General features: G+C 41.3%; 1 protein-coding gene across 4 annotated transcripts in view; it reads left to right on the top strand.

Annotated features, from left to right (window-relative positions):
* Positions 1-24,421, top strand: part of ANKRD28 (ankyrin repeat domain 28) — a 222,136-nt gene that overhangs the window by 139,764 nt on the left and 57,951 nt on the right. For 3 of the 4 annotated variants that reach the window (XM_055416713.2, XM_055416703.2, XM_055416732.2), the window contains 2 exons: positions 18,599-18,669; positions 23,646-23,846. In XM_055416713.2, coding sequence (XP_055272688.1) covers positions 18,599-18,669; positions 23,646-23,846 — 272 coding nt within the window. Of the gene's footprint in view, positions 1-1,936; positions 1,946-15,300; positions 15,361-17,884; positions 17,897-18,598; positions 18,670-23,645; positions 23,847-24,421 lie in introns of all 4 variants that reach the window. The other variant, XM_088835279.1, reaches the window with a different exon arrangement.

Below are 24,421 nucleotides of genomic sequence, written 5' to 3'. Positions count from 1 at the left end.
GCTTCTGTTCAAATCCAGCTTGTGTTGTCAGATTGCACAGAGATGTGCATAAAGCAGTTGAAGAGATAGTATCATTCCTTCGATATTTGGGAGAAGGCGCACTGAAGAGACATTCTGAGTGAAAATGCTACTAAATAGAAGCCCAAACAGAATTTTTGCCATTATAAATTAATAAAATTTTTTACTATGGTTTTTATAACAAGTTGCATGAGTGTACAGAGTTAGATTGGTGCAAACGTAATTGTGGTTTCAGACCATGAATTTTAAATCATTATAACTAGGCTCAGACACATCTTTATTAATCAAAGTATGAACCATTATAATCAGCACATTTTTGCCAGTGAGAAATAAGTTTGTGTATTCCTATAGCATAAAAATCTGTGCTTTGGGATTTGACAAACTCTTGGAAAGCATTTTCTGCCTCCAGCTGGTCGTGGAAGCACTTTTCCTGCAGAAAGTTGTTGAGATGTTTCAGGAAGTGGTAGTCGGTTGGCAGGATGTGTCAGGTGAATATGGCATATGTGGCAGGACTTTTTAGCCCAGTTCAACTTGTGAAGTGTTAGTTGTGCAACAGGCAGTCAGGAGTTGTCGTGGAAAAGAATTGAGCCCTTTCCAGTGACCAGTATCTACTGCAGACGTTTCAGTTTTCAGTGCATCTCATTGATTTGTTGAGCATACTTTGCAGATGTAATGGTTTTGTCAGGTTTAAGAAAGCTGTAGTGGATGGGCAACAGACAACCAAACAGTGACCATGACCTTTTTTGGTGCAAATTTGGCTTTGGGAAGTGCTTTGGAGCTTCTCAGTCCAACTATCAACACTGGTTTTCATCATTTAAAATCCGCTTTTTGTCGCACATCATAATCTGATCAAGAGATGGCTCATTATTGTTGCATAAAGTAAGAGAAGAGAAGACAACACTTCAAAATGATGTTTTTTTTTTTTTTATTTTTGGTCAGCTCACGAGGGACCCATTTATTGAGCTTTTTCACCTTTCCAGTTTGCTTCACATATCAAATAACCATAGAACGGTCAACACTGAGTTCTTTGGTAATGCCTTGTGTAGTTGTAAGAGGATCAGAGCTGTAGTAATCAAAACAGCGTAGTATTGACATAAAAGGAGACGCATTGATCAGTGGAACAAAAAGAGAGCCCAAAAATAAACTCGTGCATATCATGGTCAATTAATTTATGACAAAGGAGGCAAGGATATATAATGAGGAAAGGACCATCTCTTCAGTAAATGGTTTTGGGAAAACTGGACAACTGTCTTACACTATACACAAAAATCAACTTAAAATGGGTTAAAGACTTGAGCATAAGAATCATACTCCTGGAAGAATACGTAGACAGTAAGACTGATCCTTGGCATCAGTCTTGGTGATGATATTTTAGATTTGAAATCAAAAACAAAGGAAACAAAAGCAGGTGTTAGTGAGAATACATCAAACTACAAAGTTTCTGCATAGCAAAGGAAACCAACAAGATGAAAAGGCAACCTACATAATAGGTGAAAGTAATTTTCCAATCACAGCTCACTCCAGTACTCTTATCAGGAAAATCCCATGGACAGTCCATGGAGTTGCAAAGAGTTGGACACCACTGAGCAACTGCAAAGATGGGCTCAATAAAGCTCATTCATGCAAAGATGAGCTCAGTAAAGGAAAGAAATGGTATGGACCTAACAAAAGCAGAAGATATTTAGAAGAGGTGGCAAGAATACACAGAAGAACTGTACAAAAAGATCTTCACAACCCAGATAATCACGGAAGTGTGATCACTCCCACTCACCTAGAGCTGGACATCCTGGAATGTGAAGTCAGGTGGGCCTTAGGAAGCATCACTGCGAACAAAGCTCGTGAAGGCAATGGAATTCCAGTTCAGCTATTTCAAATTCTAAAAGATGGTGCTGTGAAAGTGCTGCACTCAATATGTCAGCAAATTTGGAAAACTCAGCAGTGGCCACAGGACTGGAAAAGGTCAGTTTTCATTCCAGTCCCAAAAAAAGGTAATGCTAAAGAATGCTCAAACTACCGCACAGCTGAAGTCATCTCACACACTAGTAAAGTCATGCTCAAAATTCTCCAAGCCAGGCTTCAGCAATATGTGAACCGTGAACTTCCAGATGTTTAAGCTGGTTTTAGAAAAGGCAGAGGAACCAGAGATCAAATTGCCAATATCTGCCGGATCATCGAAAAAACAAGAGAGTTCCAGAAAAACATCTATTTCTGCTTCATTGACTATGCCAAAGCCTTTGACTGTGTGGATCACAATAAACTGTGCAAAATTCTGAAAGAGATGGAAATACCAGACCCCCTGACCTGCCTCTTGAGAAACCTGTATGCAGGTCAGGAAGCACCAGTTAGAACTGGACATGAACAACAGACTGGTTCCAAATAGGAAAAGGAGTATGACAATGCTGTATATTGTCACCCTGCTTATTTAACTTATATGCAAAGTACATCATGAGAAATGCTGGGCTGGAAGAAGCACCAGCTGGAATCAAGATTGCCGGGAGAAATATCAATAACCTCAGATATGCAGATGACACCACCCTTAGGCGGAAAGGGAAGAAGAACTAAAGAGCCTCTTGATGAAAGTGAAAGAAGAGAGTGAAAAAGTTGGCTTGAGGCTCAACATTCAGAAAACTAAGATCATGGCATCCGGTCCCATCACTTCATGGCAAATAGATGGGGAAACAGTGGCTGACTATTTTGCTGGGCTCCAAAATCACTGCAGATGCTGACTGCAGCCATGAAATTAAAAGACGCTTACTCCTTGGAAGGAAAGTTATGACCAACCTAAAAAGCAGAGACATTACTTGGCCAACAAAGGTCCATCTAGTCAAGGCTATGGTTTTTCCAGTGGTCATGTATGGATGTGAGAGTTGGACTATAAAGAAAGCTGAGTGCCGAAGAATTGATGCTTTTGAACTGTGGTGTTGGAGAAGACTCTTGAGAGTCCCTTGGACAGCAAGGAGATCCAACCAGTCCATTCTAAAGGAGATCAGTCCTGGGTGTTCATTGGAGGTACTGATGTTGAAGCTGAAATGCCAGTACTTTGGCGACCTGATGGGGAGAGCTGACTCACTTGAAAAGACCCTGATGCTGGGAAAGATTGAGGGCAGGAGGAGAAGGGACGACAGAGGATGACATGGTTGGATGGCATCACCAACTCAATGGACATGGGTTTGGGTGGACTCCGGGAGTTGGTGATGGACAGGGAGGCCCAGTGTGCTGCGGTTCATGGGGTCACAAAGATTCGGACACGACTGAGCGACTGAACTGAAATGAACTGAGCAACTGAACACACACACACAATTTGCAAGTCCTATATCAAATAAAGGATTAATATCTAAAATATGTAAAGAGATCATACAATTCAATAGCGAAAAGCAGACAAACCAATCTGGTTAAAAGTCAAGCAGAGGAACTGAAGACACACTTTTCCAAAGAAGAAAGAGATATAGGTACATGAAATAGTGCTCAACATCACTGATCGTCAAGGAAGTGCAAAGCAAAACTACAATGAGATACCACCTCACACTTTTTAAATGGCTTCCTTTAAAAAAAACACGCACAATAACAAGTATTGGTAACATTGTGGAGAAAAGGAAAACCCTTGTTGGTGGGAAAATGAATTGGTAGGACTACAATGGAAAATACTATGAAGATTCCTCAAAAAATTAAAAATAGAACTGTCATTTCTATGACAGTATATCCAGCAAAGCCACTTCTGTGTGCATATCCAAAGGAAACAATGTCATCATCTCAGAGACATATACACACACTTGTATGTTCATTGCAGCATTATTTGTAATAGCAAAAACATGGAAACAACCTAGGATGGATACAGATGAGGTAGTAATACGATGAAATATTATTTGGCCATAAAAAAGAACCAAATCCTGCCATTTGCAGCAATATAGATGGTCCTTGAGGGCATTATGCTAAATGAAATGTCAGATAGGAAAAGACAAATAATTCATGGTCTCACTTATATGTGGAATCTATAAAAATCAAGTTGATAGAAACAGATGGGTTGTTGCCAGAGATAGACTGTATAAGGCAGAAGACATGAGTAAATGTGGCCAAGTGATATAAACTGCTAGTTACAAGATGATTTTGAGATAGTTCCGAGGATGCAGTCTCAAAAGTTCCCATCACAAGAAAAAAGGAACGTCACTGTGTGAGGTGATTGATGGTAACTTTCTGTAGTGATCATTTCTATATGTCAGATCATTTTATTCTATCTTTTAACATAACGTTCTATGTCAATTATAATAAAACTGAAAGAAAAATAATTATCACCCAGAATGGTTGTCTTCAAACAGTATATGTAGATTCAAGGTTCTTTGGTGGTGCTTCATGAGTTCCACTTAAATTTGTTTTGAATGCACTGATTTACGACTCTTGAGAGTCCCTTGGACTGCAAGGAGATCCAACCAGTCCATTCTAGAGGAGATCAGTCCTGGGTGTTCATTGGGACTCTTGAGAGTCCCTTGGACTGCAAGGAGATCCAACCAGTCCATTCTAGAGGAGATCAGTCCTGGGTGTTCATTAGACTGATGCTAAAACTGAAACTCCAATACTTTGGCCACCTCATGCAATGAGTTGACTCACTGGAGAAGACTCTGATGCTGGGAGGGATTGGGGGCAGGAGGAGACGGGGACGACAGAGAATGAGATGGATGGATGGCATCACCAACTCGATGGACATGAGTTTGAGTTAACTCTGGGAGTTGGTGATGGACAGGGAGGCCTGGCGTGCTGGGATTCATGGGGTCGCGAAGAGTCAGACACGACTGAGCGACTGAACTGAACTCAACTGAGTTTCAAAACAGCCGTATAATTGTTTTTTCAATACATTATAAATTAGAATTGAAACTAGGTGTTTGGCCCTATCAATTTCTTAGGTAAAGAATAATATTAAATACACAAAGAGGAAAGTAGACAACCAGATTAGGCTAATTTGTTTGTAATTGGTAATGAAAATTGTTACTGTAAAGTTAAGGTAGACTCTTATTGCCCTTCATGTTAATTACCAATGATATATTGCAGTCGTAATTAGGTTCACTGTAACTGATGTAAATCTGAAAAAAAATTAAGCAATGTGAATAATCCCCATTTAACTCATGCATTTTACAAAAGTCATGGTATGCTTCAATAAGAACACATTATAAAGTTCAGTTCAGTCGCTCAGTGTTATAAAAGCTACTTTGGTATCCATGGTAAGGTTATTTGTTCCTAAAATATTTCTCTAAAGTGAAAAGTGAAGAATGTGAAGTTGATCATCCCATAGAGACATGTACTGCCATGTTTGTGTTTCAGGTTTTGGTTGTTTTCTGATTTACTGTGATGAAAACTTTGGGCTTCCCAGCTGACTCGGTGGTGAAGAATCTACCTGCTAAGCAAGAGACACAGATTGGATCCCTGGGTTGGAAAGATACTCTGGAGGAGGAAATGGCAACCCACTCCAGCGTTCTTGCCTGAAAAGATCCCATGGACAGAGGAGCCTGGTGGGCTACAGTCCCTGGGGTCGTATGAGTACTCATGACTGAGCACTCATGATAAAATGTTCAGTTCAGTTCAGTTCAGTCACTCAGTCGTGTCCGACTCTCCGCGAACCCATGAATCACAGCACGCCAGGCCTCCCTGTCCATCACCAACTCCCGGAGTACACTCAAACTCACGTCCACAGAGTCGGTGATGCCATCCAGCCATCTCATTCTCTGTCGTCCCCTTCTCCTCCGGCCCCCAACCTTTCCCAGCATCAGAGTCTTTTCCAGTGAGTCAACTCGCCACATGAGGTGGCCAAAGTATTGCAGTTTCAGCTTCAGCATCAGTCCCTCCAATGAACATCCAGGATTGATCTCCTCTAGAATGGACTGGTTGGATCTCCTTGCAGTATAAGGGACTCTCAAGAGTCTTCTCCAACACCACAGTTCAAAAGCATCGATTCTTCGGCGGTCAGCGTTCTTCACAGTCCAACTCTCACATCCATACATGACCACAGGAAAAACCATTGCCTTGACTAGACGGACCTTGGTTGGCAAAGTAATGTCTCTGCTTTTTAATACACTATCAAGGTTGGTCGTAACTTTCCTTCCAAGGAGCAAGCGTCTTTTAATTTCATGGCTGCAATCAGCATCTGCAGTGATTTTGGAGCCCCAAAAAATAAAGTCCGACACTGTTTCCACCGTTTTTCCATCTATTTCCCATGAAGTGATGGGACCAGATGCCATGATCTTTGCTTTCTGAATGTTGACCTTCAAGCCAACCTTTTCACTCTCCTCTTTCACTTTCATCAAGAGGCTTTTGAGTTCGTCTTCACTTTCTGCCAGAAGGGTAGTGTCATCTGCATATCTGAGGTTATTGATATTTCTCCCAGCAATCTTGATTCCAGCTTGTGCTTCTTCCAGCCCAGGGTTCCTCTGATGTACTCTGCATGTAAGTTAAATAAGCAAGGTGACAATATACAACCTTGACGTACACCTTTTCCTATTTGGAACCAGTCTGTTGTTCCATGTCCAGTTCTAACTGTTGCTTCCTGACCTGCATAGAGGTTTCTCAAGAGGCAGGTCAGGTGGTCTGGGATTCCCATCTCTTTCAGAATGTTCCACAGTTTATTGTGATCGACACAGTCAAAGGCTTTGGCATAGTCAATGAAGCAGAAATAGATGTTTTTCTGAAACTCTCTTGCTTTCTCCATGATCCAGCGGATGTTGGCAATTTGATCTCTGGTGCCTCTGCCTTTTCTAAAACCTGCTTGAACATCTGGGAGTTCATGGTTTACATACTGCTGAAGCCTGGCTTGGAGAATTTTGAGCATGACTTTACTAGCGTGTGAGATGAGTGCAATTGTGCGGTAGTTTGAGCATTCTTTGGCATTGCCTTTCTTTGGGATAGGAAATAATATTTTCTAATTTGTTTCTTTTCACTCTTGTGTTTTCATTGTCAGGAATTATGACTTTTCATTCTGTTTTGTAATCAGAATTCCCACTGTTTTATCTCGGCACACACACTGTCCTTGTTTATAGCTTCTCTATTCCCAAGTTTTAAATTTTGATGTGTCTTGGTTGAACATACATCATCATCAAGTAGTTTTCGCTTTTATATGTTTTGTCAAAGACCTCATGAACATTGTATTCCCTGGTATCTTATTTATTTTGAACCATTACCTTTTTTATTTAGTTGATCAGTAGATTAGCTAGTTATAAAATTCTAAATTTATGCTTTTTCTTTTCAATGGTATATATGTTATTCCACTATCTTCTAGTGTTGAATGAAGGTCATGGATCGAGCTCTTTTTTGTTTGCATTCCATCCCCGCATCACACTTTCCACCGCCATTCCATCCTCTTCTGCCTGGATGCCTGCAGGATTCAATTCTCTATTACTGACATTCATGCTAACTGTCCTAGGCTAAATATGCTGAGTCTGTCCCAGAACCTAAGTTACACTTAGTCCTGAAATTCAGATTTTCATTTCATTTATATCTTCCATTGCATCTTTGGATATTTTTTTTCCATGTATTTTTCTATCAGTAAATTTTTTTATTGTGTGTTTTGCTACTAAAATAGATATCCTTCGTCTGTCTTTTATCAGCTTTTCTCTGAGTGTAATTTTGTCTTTACATTTGCATGTGTGCATGCTAAATTGTTTGCTTGTGTCCAATTCTTTGCAACCCCTGGTGGACTGTAGCCCACCAGGCTCCTCTGTCCATGGAATTTTCCAGGCAAGAATACTGGAGTGGGTTGCCATCTCCTACTCCAGAGTATCTTCCCGACCCAGGGATCAAACCCTCATCTCTTGTGTCTCCTGTGTTGGCAGGGGAATTCTTTACCACTGCGCCATCTGGGAAGCCCATTTTTACATTTAGTTTTAGGTTATTTCATTTTACCTATTCTTCATTCATTCAACTAATACTTAAAATAAGCATAGCTACATAACAGGTACTATTCTAGGTGCTGTGGGTAGAGCCCTAAATAATATAAATGAAGCCCTTACCTTTTATAAAGTTTATGTTTTAATGGAGGACATAATTGCAAGTTAATATATATAGTTTGTCATGTGATGATAATTGCAATGGATAAGGTAAAGGAATGGTATGTTGGGCAGGGATCAGTTGCTATTTGTGTTGGATTATCAGGAAAGAATTCAGGGACATACGAGGAGATAACTGAAGCAAATGAGGAAGAGAGCCTTGCGTATGGTGGAGTTGCTGCTGCTGCTGCTGCTGCTGAATCGCTTCAGTCGTGTCCGACTCGAGTGGGTTGCCATTTCCTTCTCCAATGCATGAAGTTACTTGGTGGGAATTAAGAGATGAGCAAGGACAGATACCACCCAGTGTAGCATGTATGAAGGCAAGTGAAAAAAGCAGTAGGATATAAAGCAGAGGTGGGAGGATTCCAATTAAGGACTTTTTTGGCCCTTAAAGTGATGTGGAAACCAGTGGAGGGACAGCCTGACCTGGGTTTTTAAAGGTTCGTTCTAGCTGTGGCTTCAGATTCTTGAGTATGTTTTAAGACATATCTGTTTTGCTTTTTGTAGTTTCTAGGCTTTCATCTTTAACTGCTTTTTTCCTTTTCTCGATCCTGGTCTGCCAGGTCTCATCTCTTTGCATTGTCTTACCTATTTCTTGGAGCTCTTCTTTGAGGTCTCTGTTCAGAATTTAATTTCTCTGAAGTTGTGTATAAAGCGTACGTGCTCAGTCACTTCAGTGCTGTCTGACTCTTTGCAACCCTATGGGCTGTAGCCTGCCAGGTTTCTCTGTCCATGGGATTCTCCAGGCATTAATACTGAAGTGGGTTGCCATGCTCTCCTACAGGAGATCTTCCCAACCCAGGGATCGAACGCATGTCTGGAGTGTCTCCTACATTGGGAGGCAGGTTCTTTACCACTGGCACCACCTGGGAAGCCCCTGTGTATAACAGGTAGTTCACAAATTCTCTCCTTTCCTGGGATTACTTTCAAATATATTTACCTATTAACTATTTTTTGTATATTTTTGCTCTAGTCCTGTGCTGAATTCTTTAAGATTTTTGGTTGGTGGGGTGTGGCCTGACCAGGGATTGAACCTGAGCCCTCGACAGTGAAAGCACAGGGTCCTAACCATTGGACCTCTGTTATATATCACTGAGGAATATGTTTTCCCAGAGCATCTATTAGTAAAGAATAGAGTAAGGAGGGGCAGAAAGTGAGCATCACTGTGTTTGGTTCTTTACCTAGCTCTCAAACTGAGCGTGTTTTCTGTCAGTCCTGGTAGCTTAGCTTCCCTTATTCTTGATGTACTACAGACAGTTGGGTTGCAACTATCTGGCAGCAACTTGGATTATAGATTCTTACTTAGGTTGTGATCGATGGTGATTGATTCTTACCCTCCATTTCCAGCAGCTCTATGAAAAATAATTAGGGTGCTTGCTTGGTCTCTCATGTAGCATCCTTAGCTTGTTCTTCTGTGGTATGAAGGATATTCTCCTGTGGACCTCTGTATCATCTGAAAGAGTGTTAGATAGGGATTCTGGGAAACAGAAGTGAAAGGCAAAGGAGAATGGGGCAGAAGGACTTGCACATCAGTATGACTTAGGGGATTTTGTAGCTTTCCCAAGAATTAAGAAGCTTCACCTGACACCCTTCATTTTGGTACAGATTTCACTGTATTTGGGAGAAATTCTTCATACTTTTGTCTGTGATTGTAACTGTTTGCTTCTTCTTTTGAAGGTGGCGTTCCTCCCCTTCTCTTTCATATTTTGGCCAGTTAGGTTTGTTTTGCTTTTTCTGAGTAAAACTACTTACTCCCTTTAACCTGCAGTCCAGAATAAATTCACTAGAAATCAAATATTTATACATGATGCATCTTCAAGATTTGTGAATGAGGGTTATAACTTTCGACATGTCATATGTAATCAAACAAGTGTATTCATCTGTAGAATCTATATTAACACTAGAGGCTAGTAGGATTAATTTTACGATTATTATTGAATGGGGTGAAGTAATAGTACACTCACTGCTTCCTATGTTAAATTTAGCTTTTTCATGTATGATCTCATTATACCCTATAATGTCTATTTAAGGTATTATCAATAAAGGAAACTAAAGCATTTAGCAACAGTTAGAAACAGACATGGAACAAAAGACTGGTTCCAAATTGGGAAAGGAGTATGTCAAGGCTGTATATTGTCACCCTGCTTATTTAGCTTATATGCAGAGTACATCATGAGAAACGCTGGGCTGGATGAGCGCAGGCTGGAATCAAGATTGCTCGGAGAAATAACAATACTTTCAGATATGCAGATGACACCACCTTTATGGCAGAAAAGGAACAGGAACTAAAGAGCCTTTTGATGAAAGTGAAAGAGGATAGTGAAAAAGTTGGCTTGAACAGGCTGTGTGACTGCGGGGTTTATATCCTTAACTCTGCTACAGTCCGAACCACTCTTCCTCTCCTGTGCACTCTGCCCGCCCCCATCTGCTTAGCATGTAGTAGAATCTGTGTAGGCAGTAACTTGTTGAAGAAATTCTCTTTTAAGAACTTAATTTTCTGGTCTCCTACTATAGATATTTTCTTGGGAGCTATTCATTTAATGCTTATATTTTTGAAACCATCCCCAAGAAAAAGAAATGCAAACTGGTTGTCTGAAGAGGCCTTCCAAATAGTTGAGAAAAGAAGAGAAGTGAAAGGCAAAGGAGAAAAGGAAAGATATACTCATCTGAATGTAGAGTTCCAGAGAATAGCAGGGAAAGATAAGAAAGCGTTTCTAAAAAAAAAAATATGATGAAATAGAGGAAAACAATAGAATGGGAAAAACTAGAGATCTCTCCAAGAAAACTAGAGATACCTAGGGAACATCTCATGCAAAGATGGGCTCAATAACGGACAGAAATGGTATGGACCTGAGAGAAGCAGAAGATATTAAGAAGAGGTGGGAAGAATACACAGAAGAACTGAACAAAAAATATCTTCATGACTCAGATAGCCACCGTGGTGTGATCACTCAGCTAGAGCCAGACATCCTGGAATGTGAAATCAAGTGGGCCTTAGGAAGCATCACTATTAACAGAGCTAGTGGAGGTGATGGAATTCTAGCTGAGCTACTTCAGTTCCTGAAAGATGACGCTGTGAAAGTGCTGCACTCAATATGCCAGCAAATTTGGGAAACCAGTGGCCACAGGACTGGAAGAGGTCAGTTTTCAATCCAGTCTCAAAGAAAGGCAACGCCAAAGAATGTTCAAACTACCGCACAATTGCACTCATTTCACATGCTAGCAAAGTAATGCTCAAAATCCTCCAAGCTAGACTTCAACAGTACATGAACTGAGAACTCCCAGATGTTCAAGCTGAATTTAGAAAAGGCAGAAAAAACGAGAGATCAAATTGCCAACATCCATTGGATCATCAAAAAAGAGAATTCCAGAAAAACATCTGCTTCGTTGACTATGCTAAAGGCCTTTGACCTTGTGGATCACAACAAACTGTGAAAAATTCTTAAAAGATGGCAATAACAGACCACTTTACCTGCCTCCAGAGAAACATGTATGCAGGTAAAGAAGCAACAGTTAGAACCGGATATGGAACAAAGGACTGGTTCAGAATTGGAAAAGGAGTCCATCAATGCTGTATATTTTCACCCTGTTTATTTAACTTCTATGCAGAGTACATTGTGCAAAATGCCATGCTGAATGAAGCTAAAGCTTGAATCAAGAATGTGGGGAGAAATATCAATAACCTTATATGTGCAGGTGGCACCACCCTGATGGCAGAAAGCAAAGAGGAGCTAGAGAGCCTCTTGATGAAGGTGGAAGAGGAGAGTGAAAAAGTTGGCTTAAAACTCAACTTTCAAAAAAGGAAGATCATGGCTTCTGGTCCCATCACAGCAAATAGATAGGGAAACAATGGAAACAGTGACAGACTTTATTTTCTTGAAAGTCATTCAGTTATGTCTGATCCCTTGGACTATACAGTCCATGGAATTTTCCAGGCCAGAATACTGGAGTGGGTAGCTATTCCCTTTTCCAGGGGATCTTTCCAACTCAGGGATTAAACCCATGTCTCCTGCATTGCAGGCGGAGTCTTTACCAGCTGAGCCACAAGGGAAGCCCAAGAATACTGGAGTGTTCTTTTTTCCAGCGGGCTTCCTGACCCAGGAATCAGGGTCTTCTGCTTTGCAGGCAAATTCTTTACCAACTGAGCTATCAGGGAAGCCCCATAGTGTCAGTAACACCCTCTTATCTCTTTTCCAGCGGGCTTCCTGACCCAGGAATCAGGGTCTTCTGCTTTGCAGGCAAATTCTTTACCAACTGAGCTATCAGGGAAGCCCCATAGTGTCAGTAACACCCTCTTAAATGGTATAGTGCCCCACCTTGGGGCGGTGAGGTGGGCATGGTCCAGCGTCACAGGTGGAAGAGTGGTAGTGTACTTGCTTTTTGCTCATTCTACTCCCACCCTCAAAACAGAGTCTGAAGCTTTGACCCTGACTTTGGTAGTAGCCAAAGGAAAGCATTATTTCCAGTTTGGGAAGAGTGCTAAAATACTTGGCTCCTGGCCCAGCTCACTGGATATGGACTGTCTCCTCTGTGGCTTAGGAGCAAAGAAGAAAGCTATGCTCTGCAAACAGGAGTTTTAGAAAATTATTAGTGAGACTGTATTTATTACAGACACATAGGAAAAGAGAAGTAACTTTAATAGTATCAACTCTCAAGTTCTTTGCTTAGATCAGAAGTTGATAACTTTATGTGAGGGGTCATCCAGGCAGTAGCAGCTACCCATCTTGACTCCTGTAAGGTGGTAAAACTACAAAATAGGTGGCTGGCAACCTGTGGGCTGAATTTGAAGAACCCTGACATTGATTATAGTAATACTGCCTTATTAAAGTAGTGTAGGGTATTTAATAAACATGAATTAATTTATTCTGAATATTTAAAAATAAAATAGAATATCATCATTGGAAATGGATCATAGAGATCATTTGCCTTAGCCTTTATTTTACCCATTCCAGTATTCTTGCCTGGAAAATTCCATGGACAGAGGAACCTGGCAGACTATAGTCCATACAATCACAGGGAGTCAGACAAGACTGAGCAATTAATACTTTCACTTATTTTACTGGTAACAGGTTCAGAAATCAAAGAATTGGCAGATCTTGGTGAGCGAACAGATCAGGGAGAAAGCAGATGAATTAGTCTTCTTGCAGAGAAGACCTGCGAGACCTCGAGTCAATTGGGACACTGGTGATTTGAATGCCTGAGTTCACAGAACGCACTTTGCAGAAACAGGTGCTCGCTATGTTGTTTTAACCTGGGGCCTAACCTGGGACTTAGCCAGTCCATCCTAAGGGAGATGAGTCCTGGGTGTTCATTGGAAGGACTGATGTTGAAGCTGAAACTTTAATACTTTGGCCACCTGATGCAAAGAGCTGACTCATTTGAAAAGACCCTGATGCTGGGAAAGATTGAGGGCAGGAGAAGAGGACGACAGAGGATGAGATGGTTGGATGGCATCACCGACTCAATGGAGATGGGTTTGGGTGAACTCCGGGAGTTGGTGATGGACAGGGAGGCCTGGCGTGCTGTGGTTCATGGGGTCGCGGAGAGTTGGACACGACTGAGCGACTGCACTGAACTGACCAGCCTCCCTAGAGAGAGACAGAGACGTGTGTGCGTGATGTGGTCACGTACACACACACAGGGAGATTACATTTCATAAAATGAAGCTCCAGGGGTAATGGGACGCAGCCCCAGGTCACAGCCTGCTGATTACAGAGCCATTATTAGATCACAGGTCTTCCTCCCGCGCCGCTCCGTCCGCCAACCCACCTGTCTCCTCAGCTGTGCAGACCTCTCTTCAGCTGCACTGCTGGCAGGAGCCCATGATAGACTGATGGAGGTGAACCAGATTTTTTATTTTTTTTAAATTGATTTATCTCCAAATGAAGTAGACATTTATCTAATTCTGAAAGGACTCTTACCTTAAGTATCTTTAAAAAGCTGTTGTTTCTGAGTGTATTTTATTCATATGAATTAGGAAAAGGAAAGATCGGTGAAAGGAAGATTCTGTGGGGTTTTCCGTCTGATATAACTGTTCTGCCGAGTAGATGCAGGCAGCCTGTTTGTGTGACCCTGCAGTTGATGTTTGCTGTCTTGTTTTCTGTTTGCTTTTTATGTATTGTAAATCTAATCACATCTCTACTCTAGGAAGGTAAATCCAAATCCAGATATTTTATGTGGCGTAGGTTCTGGCTCCTTAACTTTTCTTAAAGGAAAGCTCATCTGATCTACTGGGAAAGGGGGTATTCTAGTAAAGACTGTGATTTACGCAGTTGAGCATAACCTTGGGTTTAGGGCGGTGTGCTCCTGGTGCTCAGGAGGCTCTCTGTGGGTGTGGGTTTGCAGCAGTCCTCCGTGATGCCTCCTCAGATTGCCGTCTGGTCTTCTTTCCAAGCTGGGCCTCTCCTACCACTCGGCCTCCCAGTAGCCTGGGTTTAGCAGTTGAGACGGTGCTGCTATGTTCTGTTCTGTTATATTCTAGTGATTCTAGTGATTGGGAAATAGTAAAGAAAGGAATCTTTTCTTAGTGACTTCCAGTCATCCTTTTGCATCACAGATACTATGTACTCTGCCAGGTAGAGAGCCTGTGACGGAGCCCCTGGAGCTGTTACCTTTGGTTTCATTTCTCTGTAGGACGACTGTTCTGTATTATGAGTGGATAGGATTTCCTGCTCTTTCCCTCCCTCACCTCTCCCCCACTCACCCCTCCCCTCTCCCCCACTCACCCCTCCCCTCTTCTCCCCTCTCCCTCCTCCCTCCCACTTCACCCCTCCTCCTTTCCTTCTCCTGCTCCCTCTCCCTCCTCTCTCCTTCTCTTTCCCTCCCCCACTCTCCCCTCCCCTCTCCTCCCCCTCCTCCCTCCCCCTTCACCCCTCCTCTTTTCCTTCTCCTGCTCCCCCTCCCTCCTCACTCCTTCTCTTTCCCTCCCCCACTCTCCCCTCCCCTCTCCTCCCCTCCCCCTCCTCCCTTCCCCTTCACCCCTCCCCCTTTCCTTCTCCTGCTCCCCCTCCCTCCTCACTCCTCTTTCCCTCCCCCATTCTCCCCTCTCCTCCCCTCTCCTCCCCCTCCTCCCTCCCCCTTCACCCCTCCTCCTTTCCTTCTCCTGCTCCCCCTCCCTCCTTACTCCTTCTCTTTTGCCTGTCTTCACCTTCTCTGTGACTAGTCTTCAGCTGTTGGATTAGTTGCTTTACTTTGGAAATGTCTTCCATTACTGGAATTACTTTGTAATTTGTTATATGAATATGTAACTAATTTTGGCGCTCTGTGTGTGGATCGGACGTCTGGTTACCTTCAGAGAGCTCACACGAGATGAGCTCTGGTGGCCTGGACGTCTGACGTGCCCTGCCATGTTTATTACTCTTAAGCCATTTTTCATTGTGCACCCAACTGCTGCTCTTACAATGCACGTTGCCATGTTTGTCTGTTAATATATAAAGCACATGCTAATTAACCCATGTGGGCAGGGGAATTTGTTGTATTATGCCCTTAGAGGTGGCCCAACCATTTCTCACATGCTAAGCTGCTGCTGCTAAGTCACTTCAGTCGTGTCCGACTCTGTGTGACCCCATAGACGGAAGCCCACCAGGCTCCCCCGTCCCTGGGATTCTCCAGGCAAGAACACTGGAGTGGGTTGCCATTTCCTTCTCCATACTTTCCTTTCTCACATACTTGACCTTTAATTTCCCAGGGATTAAAATATCTAATTAGTGTTATTAAAAGAAATATGATTTAATGGAATATAAGTGTCTTCTGAGAAAGGATATGATCAGATGTCTAAGATGCCATTGTGTTGATCTTCCTGAAGTATCTTTAGAATCTTCAAAAAGAGCAAGCCAAATTTTTATCAGGTTGTCTACTAATTGCTAATGGCAGCATGATGTATCCTCATTAAGCCACTAGTGGATTATTTGTTACAACCATTCATGTTTTTGACAAAATTAAATTTGACTTTGTTATTAAAAGAGAAAGATGATTTAATTAATTATTGTTACTTAAAATGGAAGAATGAAGCCAGCAGGACATTTTACTTTGGGCTGCCAAGTGCACCATAAAAATTAGATTTTCTTCGTTCACTTGTCTATCTGATAACCCATTTCCAAAAGAAAGACTATTTTTACCTTCTTCCTACTTTGCAACTTTTTTCTTTGTACTTGAAGCCAAATTCTTGGGGTGTTTTTTACTTCCTCATCAGTACTTTTCACTTTCTAAATACATAGTATTTCCGTTCATTTCCAAATTAAAATGGACACACCTTTAAAGGTGCATAACTCAGCGCAGCTGCTTTTGCAGCCTAGCTTCCCTCACATCATCCAGTTCTCAGCATCCCCACTGCCAGTACAGACAGACAGGCAGCCACTGTTTTTGATGGCTTAGCTTTCCTCCAGGGTTTCCTTATGTAAATATAGATGTTTAAATCTTCCTTTCTATGTAAAAGCGAAGAACATTATTTCTACAGTTCTTATTGCTGTTTTCACTTTTCATTTCTCAGATCTTTATCAGCACATAGAGGTTGTCCTCACTGTGACAGCTACTTTCTGTTGCCTTCTCAGTTAATACCTGGAGTCAGACTAGTGACCCTTCCCATTTGTGGAGACTCAGACATCTTCAGGCCTCTAGAAATTCTCTGCCTCTGTCTTTCCAGGGTATTTGTGTCTTCTGAGTGTCTGTGTCACTACCCTTCAGGCCTAAAATGCCAGGACCTGCCCTTCAAATCATAGAAAGAGGTGCGGGGATTATAGAGAACCAAGGGGGGAGGGGAGAAGAAGGCGCCCCTTCACTGTCTAGGGCTGCACCTTCAGGTGCTTGTGTTCTTACCCAGAACAAGCACTGGCTTCATTGTGGTCAGGAAACTCTGTTTTCACCATTTGGGCCTCCAAAGAACCTGGCTGGTAGTTGTTCAGATGTTTTTTACGTGGATATTCCACTGTCCCTGGCTCTTTTATTTTGCTGACTCCCCTTCTCCCACTGCCTTAAGCAGTCTTGAAAGCTCTCCTGCTGGCTCAGGATTCTTTTAAGTGTCCTGCTGGTTGGCCCTGCCCACAGAGTTCGGCTTCAGCTGCTGCATTTGTGGATGGCTTCCTACACCTGCCTTTCATTCATTTTCTCTCATATTCAGGCTTGTAAAAGTCTACCTCCACTGTATTTGTGCCGTGTGTACTAGATACAGTGGTTATATGTCAGTTTATTTTTTTTGCTGCACTGCACGGCATGTGAGATCTTAGTTCCCCAACCAGACACGGAGCCGTGCCCTCTGTTACAGTTAGGGACCCATAGCTAGAGGTTATTCAGGCTGTAACTTGGTAATTCAGGCTGTCACTGCACCTGATTGTTACCTAGAATCTCACACTCAAAACATAGAATGTAAACATTAGGACCTTAGGATGTCTGAGTTCTATCCTCGGTTCTGCTGCAGTTGATGGCATTGAGCCGCTTCCTTGTACCAGCGTTTCATCATCTGGAAAGTTTGGGGGTTGGACAAGGTACCTAAAGCCTCTTCTCACGAGCTGGTTATGCTTCTCGATGTAAAGCTAGGCTTGCTTGTCGTGCTGGACCTGTCCCTAGGTCCTCTGCACTACTGAGGGACAAGGCTGTTTCTGCTTAGAGTGATCCCGTGCTGTGCTGCTTCTGTTCTGTAGGGATTTAAGAAGCAAGTCAGCAGATTTTACGTAGGTGATAAATCCTCCCCCCTACATTATGTAATACACTTACTGTCTTACTGAATGGTATTTCCATTCTGTTAAAGAAAATTTGTGTCTTTTGACTTAATAATTTTTAAGCAAAAAATACATAGTTGATTTGTTTTAATGATTACTTCCTCAGAATTTCAGGTATAACCTGGAAAGACACGTGGGTTGGTTCATTTATTGCTTAATTTTTTTCCCCTAAGTTTAAAGCCATTGTATCCATTTATAAAATAGCTATAGTATTAGAGCGTTTTAAAAAATCACTGGAGAACTATTTTGATATTACTATATAACATGATACATTCATTAGTAAAGAAATGAAGACTTTGTAATGAATGGTCTTATATTTTATATTTATGTTAGTAAAGAATGTAATGAATATTTTATATATTTATAAAATTATATAAATTGATATATATGTTTAAATATTTTATATTATATAATTGCATAAATTATATTTATATAATTATTTATACATGTATATTTATATTAGTAAAGAAGAAGACTTTGTTATCTGTATTTTATATCTGAGTATTCTTATTTATTTATTTAAGTATCAGGTTTTTAACACACACTCTGCAGTGGGGTCTGATTTTCACTTTGGATATGCTCTGTATAAAGGTGGCTTTTCTAGCCTACATATAAAATGGTATTTCTTTGATTTTTAATAAAAAGAGCTAATACCTTACTGGATATCAATTAAAAAGAATAGTTTTGTTTTGTAATTTAAGGATAATTTATTAGCGGAAAGTAAAAAATGAAGTACTACATTTCCAATTGTTGTTTATCCAATTTGGACTGTATATAACTAGTTATTTATTTTAAATTATTTTATGCAAAATATTTCACTTAATTTTTTTCTTCTTGTTGCAGGAGCTAGAGTTAATGCCAAAGACAGCAAATGGTTGACACCTTTACACAGAGCAGTTGCATCTTGTAGTGAGGTATGAGATTTCTCTTGGTAAATACATTGTATGTGAAATCATTACGCAGGCCTGCCTGTGAGCCCATGTGCAGATCCTGTATTTTCAAAACAGGAACAAGCAACTGAAACTACCTAGCCTGGTCACTTTACTTTGCAGTTTGTACAAACCAAGTTAATTGTTCCATTTTCCTTTTGTGACTGAGACCTCTTGGAGAGTCTGAAGGGGCAGAGAATAGAAAGCTCTCCTTTCGTACTTCCTACAGGACAGCAGTTATCTCTCTGTCTTAGAAATCCCTCATCATGGCTTTTCTCTGCTGACTGGTTCACAGTAGCATGATAGACTTGTTCCAGAGGTGCTGCTGGATGTGATCAGGAAGTAATCTCTGAGTGTGTAACTGAAATGTTTAGGTAAACTGTAAAATTCATTTTGGAAATACTACTAGTTCTCCTGTGTTGCCAGTTCTAAATATAATCTTAAAATATATTAAGTGTCTTATGAAGAAGAACAATTCCTTCTTATTTATAATCCAGTGCTTTGTTTGATCTTCAAGATAACTGACATTTTGTGAGAATTCGTTTTTATATTTGTCATTATCTTCTAACCCTCATAAAATCCTTGAAGAAACTATGTAGTTAACAATTTGCTAGAAACCAATCAGCTGTTGGGTAGCAGAGATGATAACGAATATCTGGACCCTCTCTTTTTCCATCATTTTACTGCCTTTCTGAAATGGATTGGGTATGTTACAAATGCATTGTGCTCAGAGCACACCTTTTACCCATACCCATCGTAATGTATTTGATTCTTGTTGAAAACATTTTTTAAAATAATTTAAAGTATAAAAGGGTGTGATGGTGTAAAGTAGAATTTTCTTCAGTTACTGAGATTGTGAGAGATGGAGAGGGTTGCTTCTGCTGCTTCTCCCCATCATGGGACCAGATCCTTCTTAAGTCTGTTCATTCTCTGTACTAATCGCAAACTACATCTTGAACGCAAAGCAAGAACTGGGCAAGTGAAGAGTGGAGGACAAAGTGACTGGAAGGGACTGTGAATGCTGTGGTGTGGCAGAGGCGGTCTGTTGGCCGTAAGCCTTTGAGTTGGGAGAAGGAGGGAGGGAACAGGGGTCTTGGTGGCTACAACTGATGAACTGCGGGGCCTGGACTGGAGGAGACTGGCTTCAGGTGTCTATCACCTGCCATGTTCTAGCCGGGTGATCTTAGGCAAATCTGAGAATTCTGGAAACTAAGACATTAACCAAAATACTTTGAACTCTGAAATTCATGGTAATATTATTGAAATTGTGGCTAGCCCCCTTGTAAAGAAGTTTCTTTAGGTAAAGGCAATTAAGTATAAGCGTTACCATCATTGCAACTTTTTGGTAAGTTAATCATTTGTGCCTATTTTTTTGGTATGACTCTTGGGAATGTGAGTTAAATTTAGTGAAGTTTCACCAGATTAAATTATCAGGAAGAACACTTTGTATATTTGTAGAGATAACAGGCCAAAAATTCTTAAAATAATTAACATTAGAGGCAGATTTCAGGTTCCACCCAGAGACCTAACTGCTGATTTTTTTAAATTATGTATGTAACTTGAACTTAAGGGCAAGCTGTGGGTTAGAAAGCTAATCCTAATAAGTTTAAGCTTTTCAACCTAAAATTAAGTTTAGTCTTTCACAGAAGTTAACTCTTCATGGACAGTGGATGTCTTGAGGGTTAATTTCCTCCCTGCACTTGGGTTGAGAAAGACTGCTTCCGGTGAAGTACCCCCATTCCAGCTCTCCATCCGCGACACACCTGCTCGTGTTGCCCGGCTGCCTCATCTTTTCTCCACCGCTGGTTTGTGACTCTAATTCTTCAGGTGTCGCGTACAGTTCAGCTCTCTGTAAATGTGTTCTGTATTCTGAATAGATCGATTTCTGAATGTTGGGGGGTGTATTTATTTATTTATTTTTAAAAAGCCACATCACACTGGATCCCCTGAAGGATGTGCATTTGTTGTTTTTTAACATAACCCCAAGAATTATCATTTTAGTTCTATCAAGGTAACTGTGAAGTATTAGTGGTTCACCCAAACATTGCATTCATTTGCAAATGGCTTAGCCCTTCTTTTCACTGTGCCTGACCCCAAGCTGTGAATAAATACTCTTCAGATAGTATTTAAACTTGTGTTAGCACCCCATCCCCATATTTCATAATCCTATGTAAATCAGTGTCCTAGGGTATAACTTGTGTGTTTGAAGTCAGGGCCACCTGCAGCATTTCTTACACATGTGTACACGTATGTACCTCTGGTGGTAGTTTAGCCACTAAGTCGTGTCCGACTCTTTTGACCCCATGGACTGTAGCCTGCCAGGCTCCTCTGTCCATGGGATTCTCCAGGCAAGAATACTGGAGTGGGTTGCCATTTCCTTCTCCAGGGGATCTTCCTAACCCAGGGATCAAACCCTCACTCGGGTCTCCTGCATTGCAGGCAGATTCTTTACCGTCTGAGCCATCAGGGAAGCCAGTTTTCTCCAAATTTTCAAAGGTCACTGCTGTTGTGATATGATACTGGCCTATATTATTCTGAGTTGTAAATGGTAGATATGTCAGTATTCTTCACCTGCCATAACAGAATACCACAAACTGGGTGGCTTAAACAACAGAAATGTATTTTCTCACAGTCTGAAGGCTAAACATTCCAGAGGAAGGTTCAACAGGGTCAGTTTCAACAAGGCCTCTCTTCCTGTCCTGCGATGCCTGCCTTCTCGCTGTGTCCTCACGTTTGGTGAGGCAGGGGGAGGGGGGAGGTTCTCTTCCTGGCCTTAGAAGGCCATCAGGCTGTCAGATTAGGGCCTGTCCCTTATCGTCTCATCTCCCTTTCCATCCTAAATACGCTTCGGCGGGGGGGCGGCAGGACTTGACTGTGTGAACGTGGGGGTACACAGTTAAGTCCCCAGCAGTGGACTCAGGATTCAGACTAATTCGTCCTGATCCTAGAGTCTTAGCCATTGTGGTGGGTGCCATCTTACCCACCGTCAACCACTAATGGATTTATTCTTGCTTTTCTGTGAAACAGAAGTATAGCTTTGGTTTCTCTCTTCTTGCTGATGGCTGATGGAACATAGATATTCCACACACTTTTCAGAAACTTAGAGGTGTGCATTGTGCATTCTAGTTGGAAATAATTAAGGCAAACCTGTCATCTATAGAATGCTGTATTTGCCCCGTTTACCCAATTATAAGTTCTTCATGTTACTTTTAATTATCTCCCCTGAGAGTGTTACAGAGGTCCTGCCAGCGCTTGTACGCTGCTCTCCACGATTCTGAGTACTTAGTGCTCTATATGTATATTTTCCCTGCATTCCGTTTTTAAGTTGAAATGTAATTTACAGAGATATACACAGACTCTCAGTGGGTTGTCTTGAGTTTGGGCAGATGTATACACTATGCAGCCTTTTTCCGGGTCTAGCTTTAGATGGTTCCATCACCCCAGCCGGTGCCTTCATGTCCCTCTTCCGTCAGTCCCCTGTCCCCATAGGCAGGGGCTGCTCTACTTTCTCTCACCGTGGAGTCACTTTGCCTGTTCTGGAATTTTGTACGAATGCAGTCATACACTGTATGCTCTCACAGCTTGGCTTCATTTACGGTTCATCCTTTTGGTTGTGTACGTTGGTGGTTCATTTCTTTCTATTGCGAAGTAGTGTTTTTACCTGTATATATATATACAACAGTTTTATCTATTTTCCTATAGGTGGACATTTACATTTCTTTTTTGACTCTTATGAGTAAATAAAAGATTGCTATGACATTTTCAGATGGATCTTTTAAATTTTCTCTTTGGTAAAATAGTTGGAATGGAGTTGTGAGGTCACAGGGCAGGCCTCTGTATGTCCTTGATTAACTGCTTAGCAGATTGATAGATTGATGGGCATCTCTCCAGCCTTCTGCCGTTTCCCAGATTTCATACAGTCCTGATTACTTTTTATTTCAAAGGCTATACGTGATTCATGGATAATAGTATTTTGTTTGGTGTTTCCTGCTATGTTGCATAGTTACAGTTATTTTAATTTTTTGAACACTGTGTCCATTAGCTTTTTTTCGCTTGATAGCAGTCTTGAAAGGAGTGCTGGGCAGGTGCTAGTTTGCCCCTTTACTGATCAGAAGACCGGGGCTCAGTTTTACTAGACTTGAATAGTTATACCTTGTAAATGACAGAACTGAGATAATTTGCTTCTGGCCTTTTTCATTTTGTGTATAGTTTGTCACTCATCTGCCAAAAATAGGATTGTCCCTGCAAGGAGAAGATTTTTGCTATGTTTAGTTCTGACTATACGGCTTAATATTGATGGCTTACTGGATTCCTTTTGATTTTGCCATGAGTCCAGTTTATGGATGTGTTGTGACATTTTCCTTGTGTTCTGGGAGACCAATCACTTTGAGTAGTAAACTGTTAGTTTGACTTGTTAACACCAACTTTCCCACAAGGTAGAATCACGGCAAAGACTTCCTTTCTTCCCTCCACCCTCGCGTGCTCTCTCTCTCTCTCGAACTAGATCCTAGTGGTTTTTTCATTTTGTAAAATATAGCATGTGTAATACCTTGGGAAATAGTATGTTTTAAATATTTTTTATTTAATGGCAAAGTGATAAATCTAATTTTTAAAACTTTGAAATTATAAATTAATTGTATCTCACCATCTAGAAAAGCAAGAGTAGTGATGAATGTTTTTGAAGAATATTCGTCAGTATTTCTTCTTGTACATTTTGATGGATAGAGATTGATGGCTATGCCTCAGTTGGAGGATGAACAAAGGGAATATTTTATCTTGCTGTATCTTGCATGGCTCTGAGTACTGCCTTTAGTTCAAGGTATTTTGTTTTCTGGCTTGTTTATAGCAGGTTCTACCAAACTTTTTATTTCCTCAAGAAATTGTTTTTCCATCTTGCATGTACAGTTTCTAAAGCTGTTAAGTCATTTGTCTTATGTAACGTATATCTTCGTGTGTTTCAGGAAGCAGTTCAGGTGCTGTTGAAGCACTCTGCAGATGTTAACGCGCGAGACAAGAACTGGCAAACCCCTTTGCACACAGCGGCCGCTAACAAAGCCGTCAAGTGCGCGGAGGCCTTAGTCCCTCTTCTCAGCAATGTGAACGTGTCCGATCGGGCAGGGAGAACTGCGCTGCATCATGCAGCTCTCAGTGGCCACGGGGAGGTAGGCAACGCTGCCCCCCCAGTGACTCTCTGTGCCCCCACCCCCATTGTTAAACTCCCCTGTCTTGCTCCTGTTGATTTATGTTTGCCTTCTTCAAACCCTCAGACTTCTTTTCATCATAATTCATGATCTAACTTTTTCACATTTAGAAATTTATCAGATGCAGCCCCAGCCAACACTACTAACTGTAAAGCAATATGCAAAGTTTATTCTGTCATTAAAGGAAGAAATTTCTAGGAAGTCAGAGCAGTTTCATTGTTCTCCCAGAAAGATGGTGGCAGAGGAAGCTGGAGTGTAGAAAACATTTTCTTGCAGTTTGTTTTGGACATTTAGTCAAGATTTCGTTGATGAAGGCCATCAAAAGAAAACAGTTTAAAAAAAAAGTAGTTATCTCATACAATGAGCATTGGCTAATGTTAGGTGTGTTACAGCAAAGAGTGGGGCTTCTGTGTGTACATGGAAGACGTAGGAAAGAATGAGACTCGGTTAGAAGAGCCTTTGAGGCCAGCTCGTCCAGTCCTTCATTTTTTTTTTTTTTGCAGACACAGAAACTCAAAGAGGTAAATATAAATGGT

Source organism: Moschus berezovskii, chromosome 1 (genome assembly GCF_049115385.1).
Source record: "Moschus berezovskii isolate FMDL1 chromosome 1, NW_MosBer_1.0, whole genome shotgun sequence".
Taxonomy (NCBI): Eukaryota; Metazoa; Chordata; class Mammalia; order Artiodactyla; family Moschidae; genus Moschus; species Moschus berezovskii.
The sequence above is the reverse complement of the archived record's forward strand: the minus strand, read 5'-3'. Positions and strand labels throughout refer to the sequence as shown.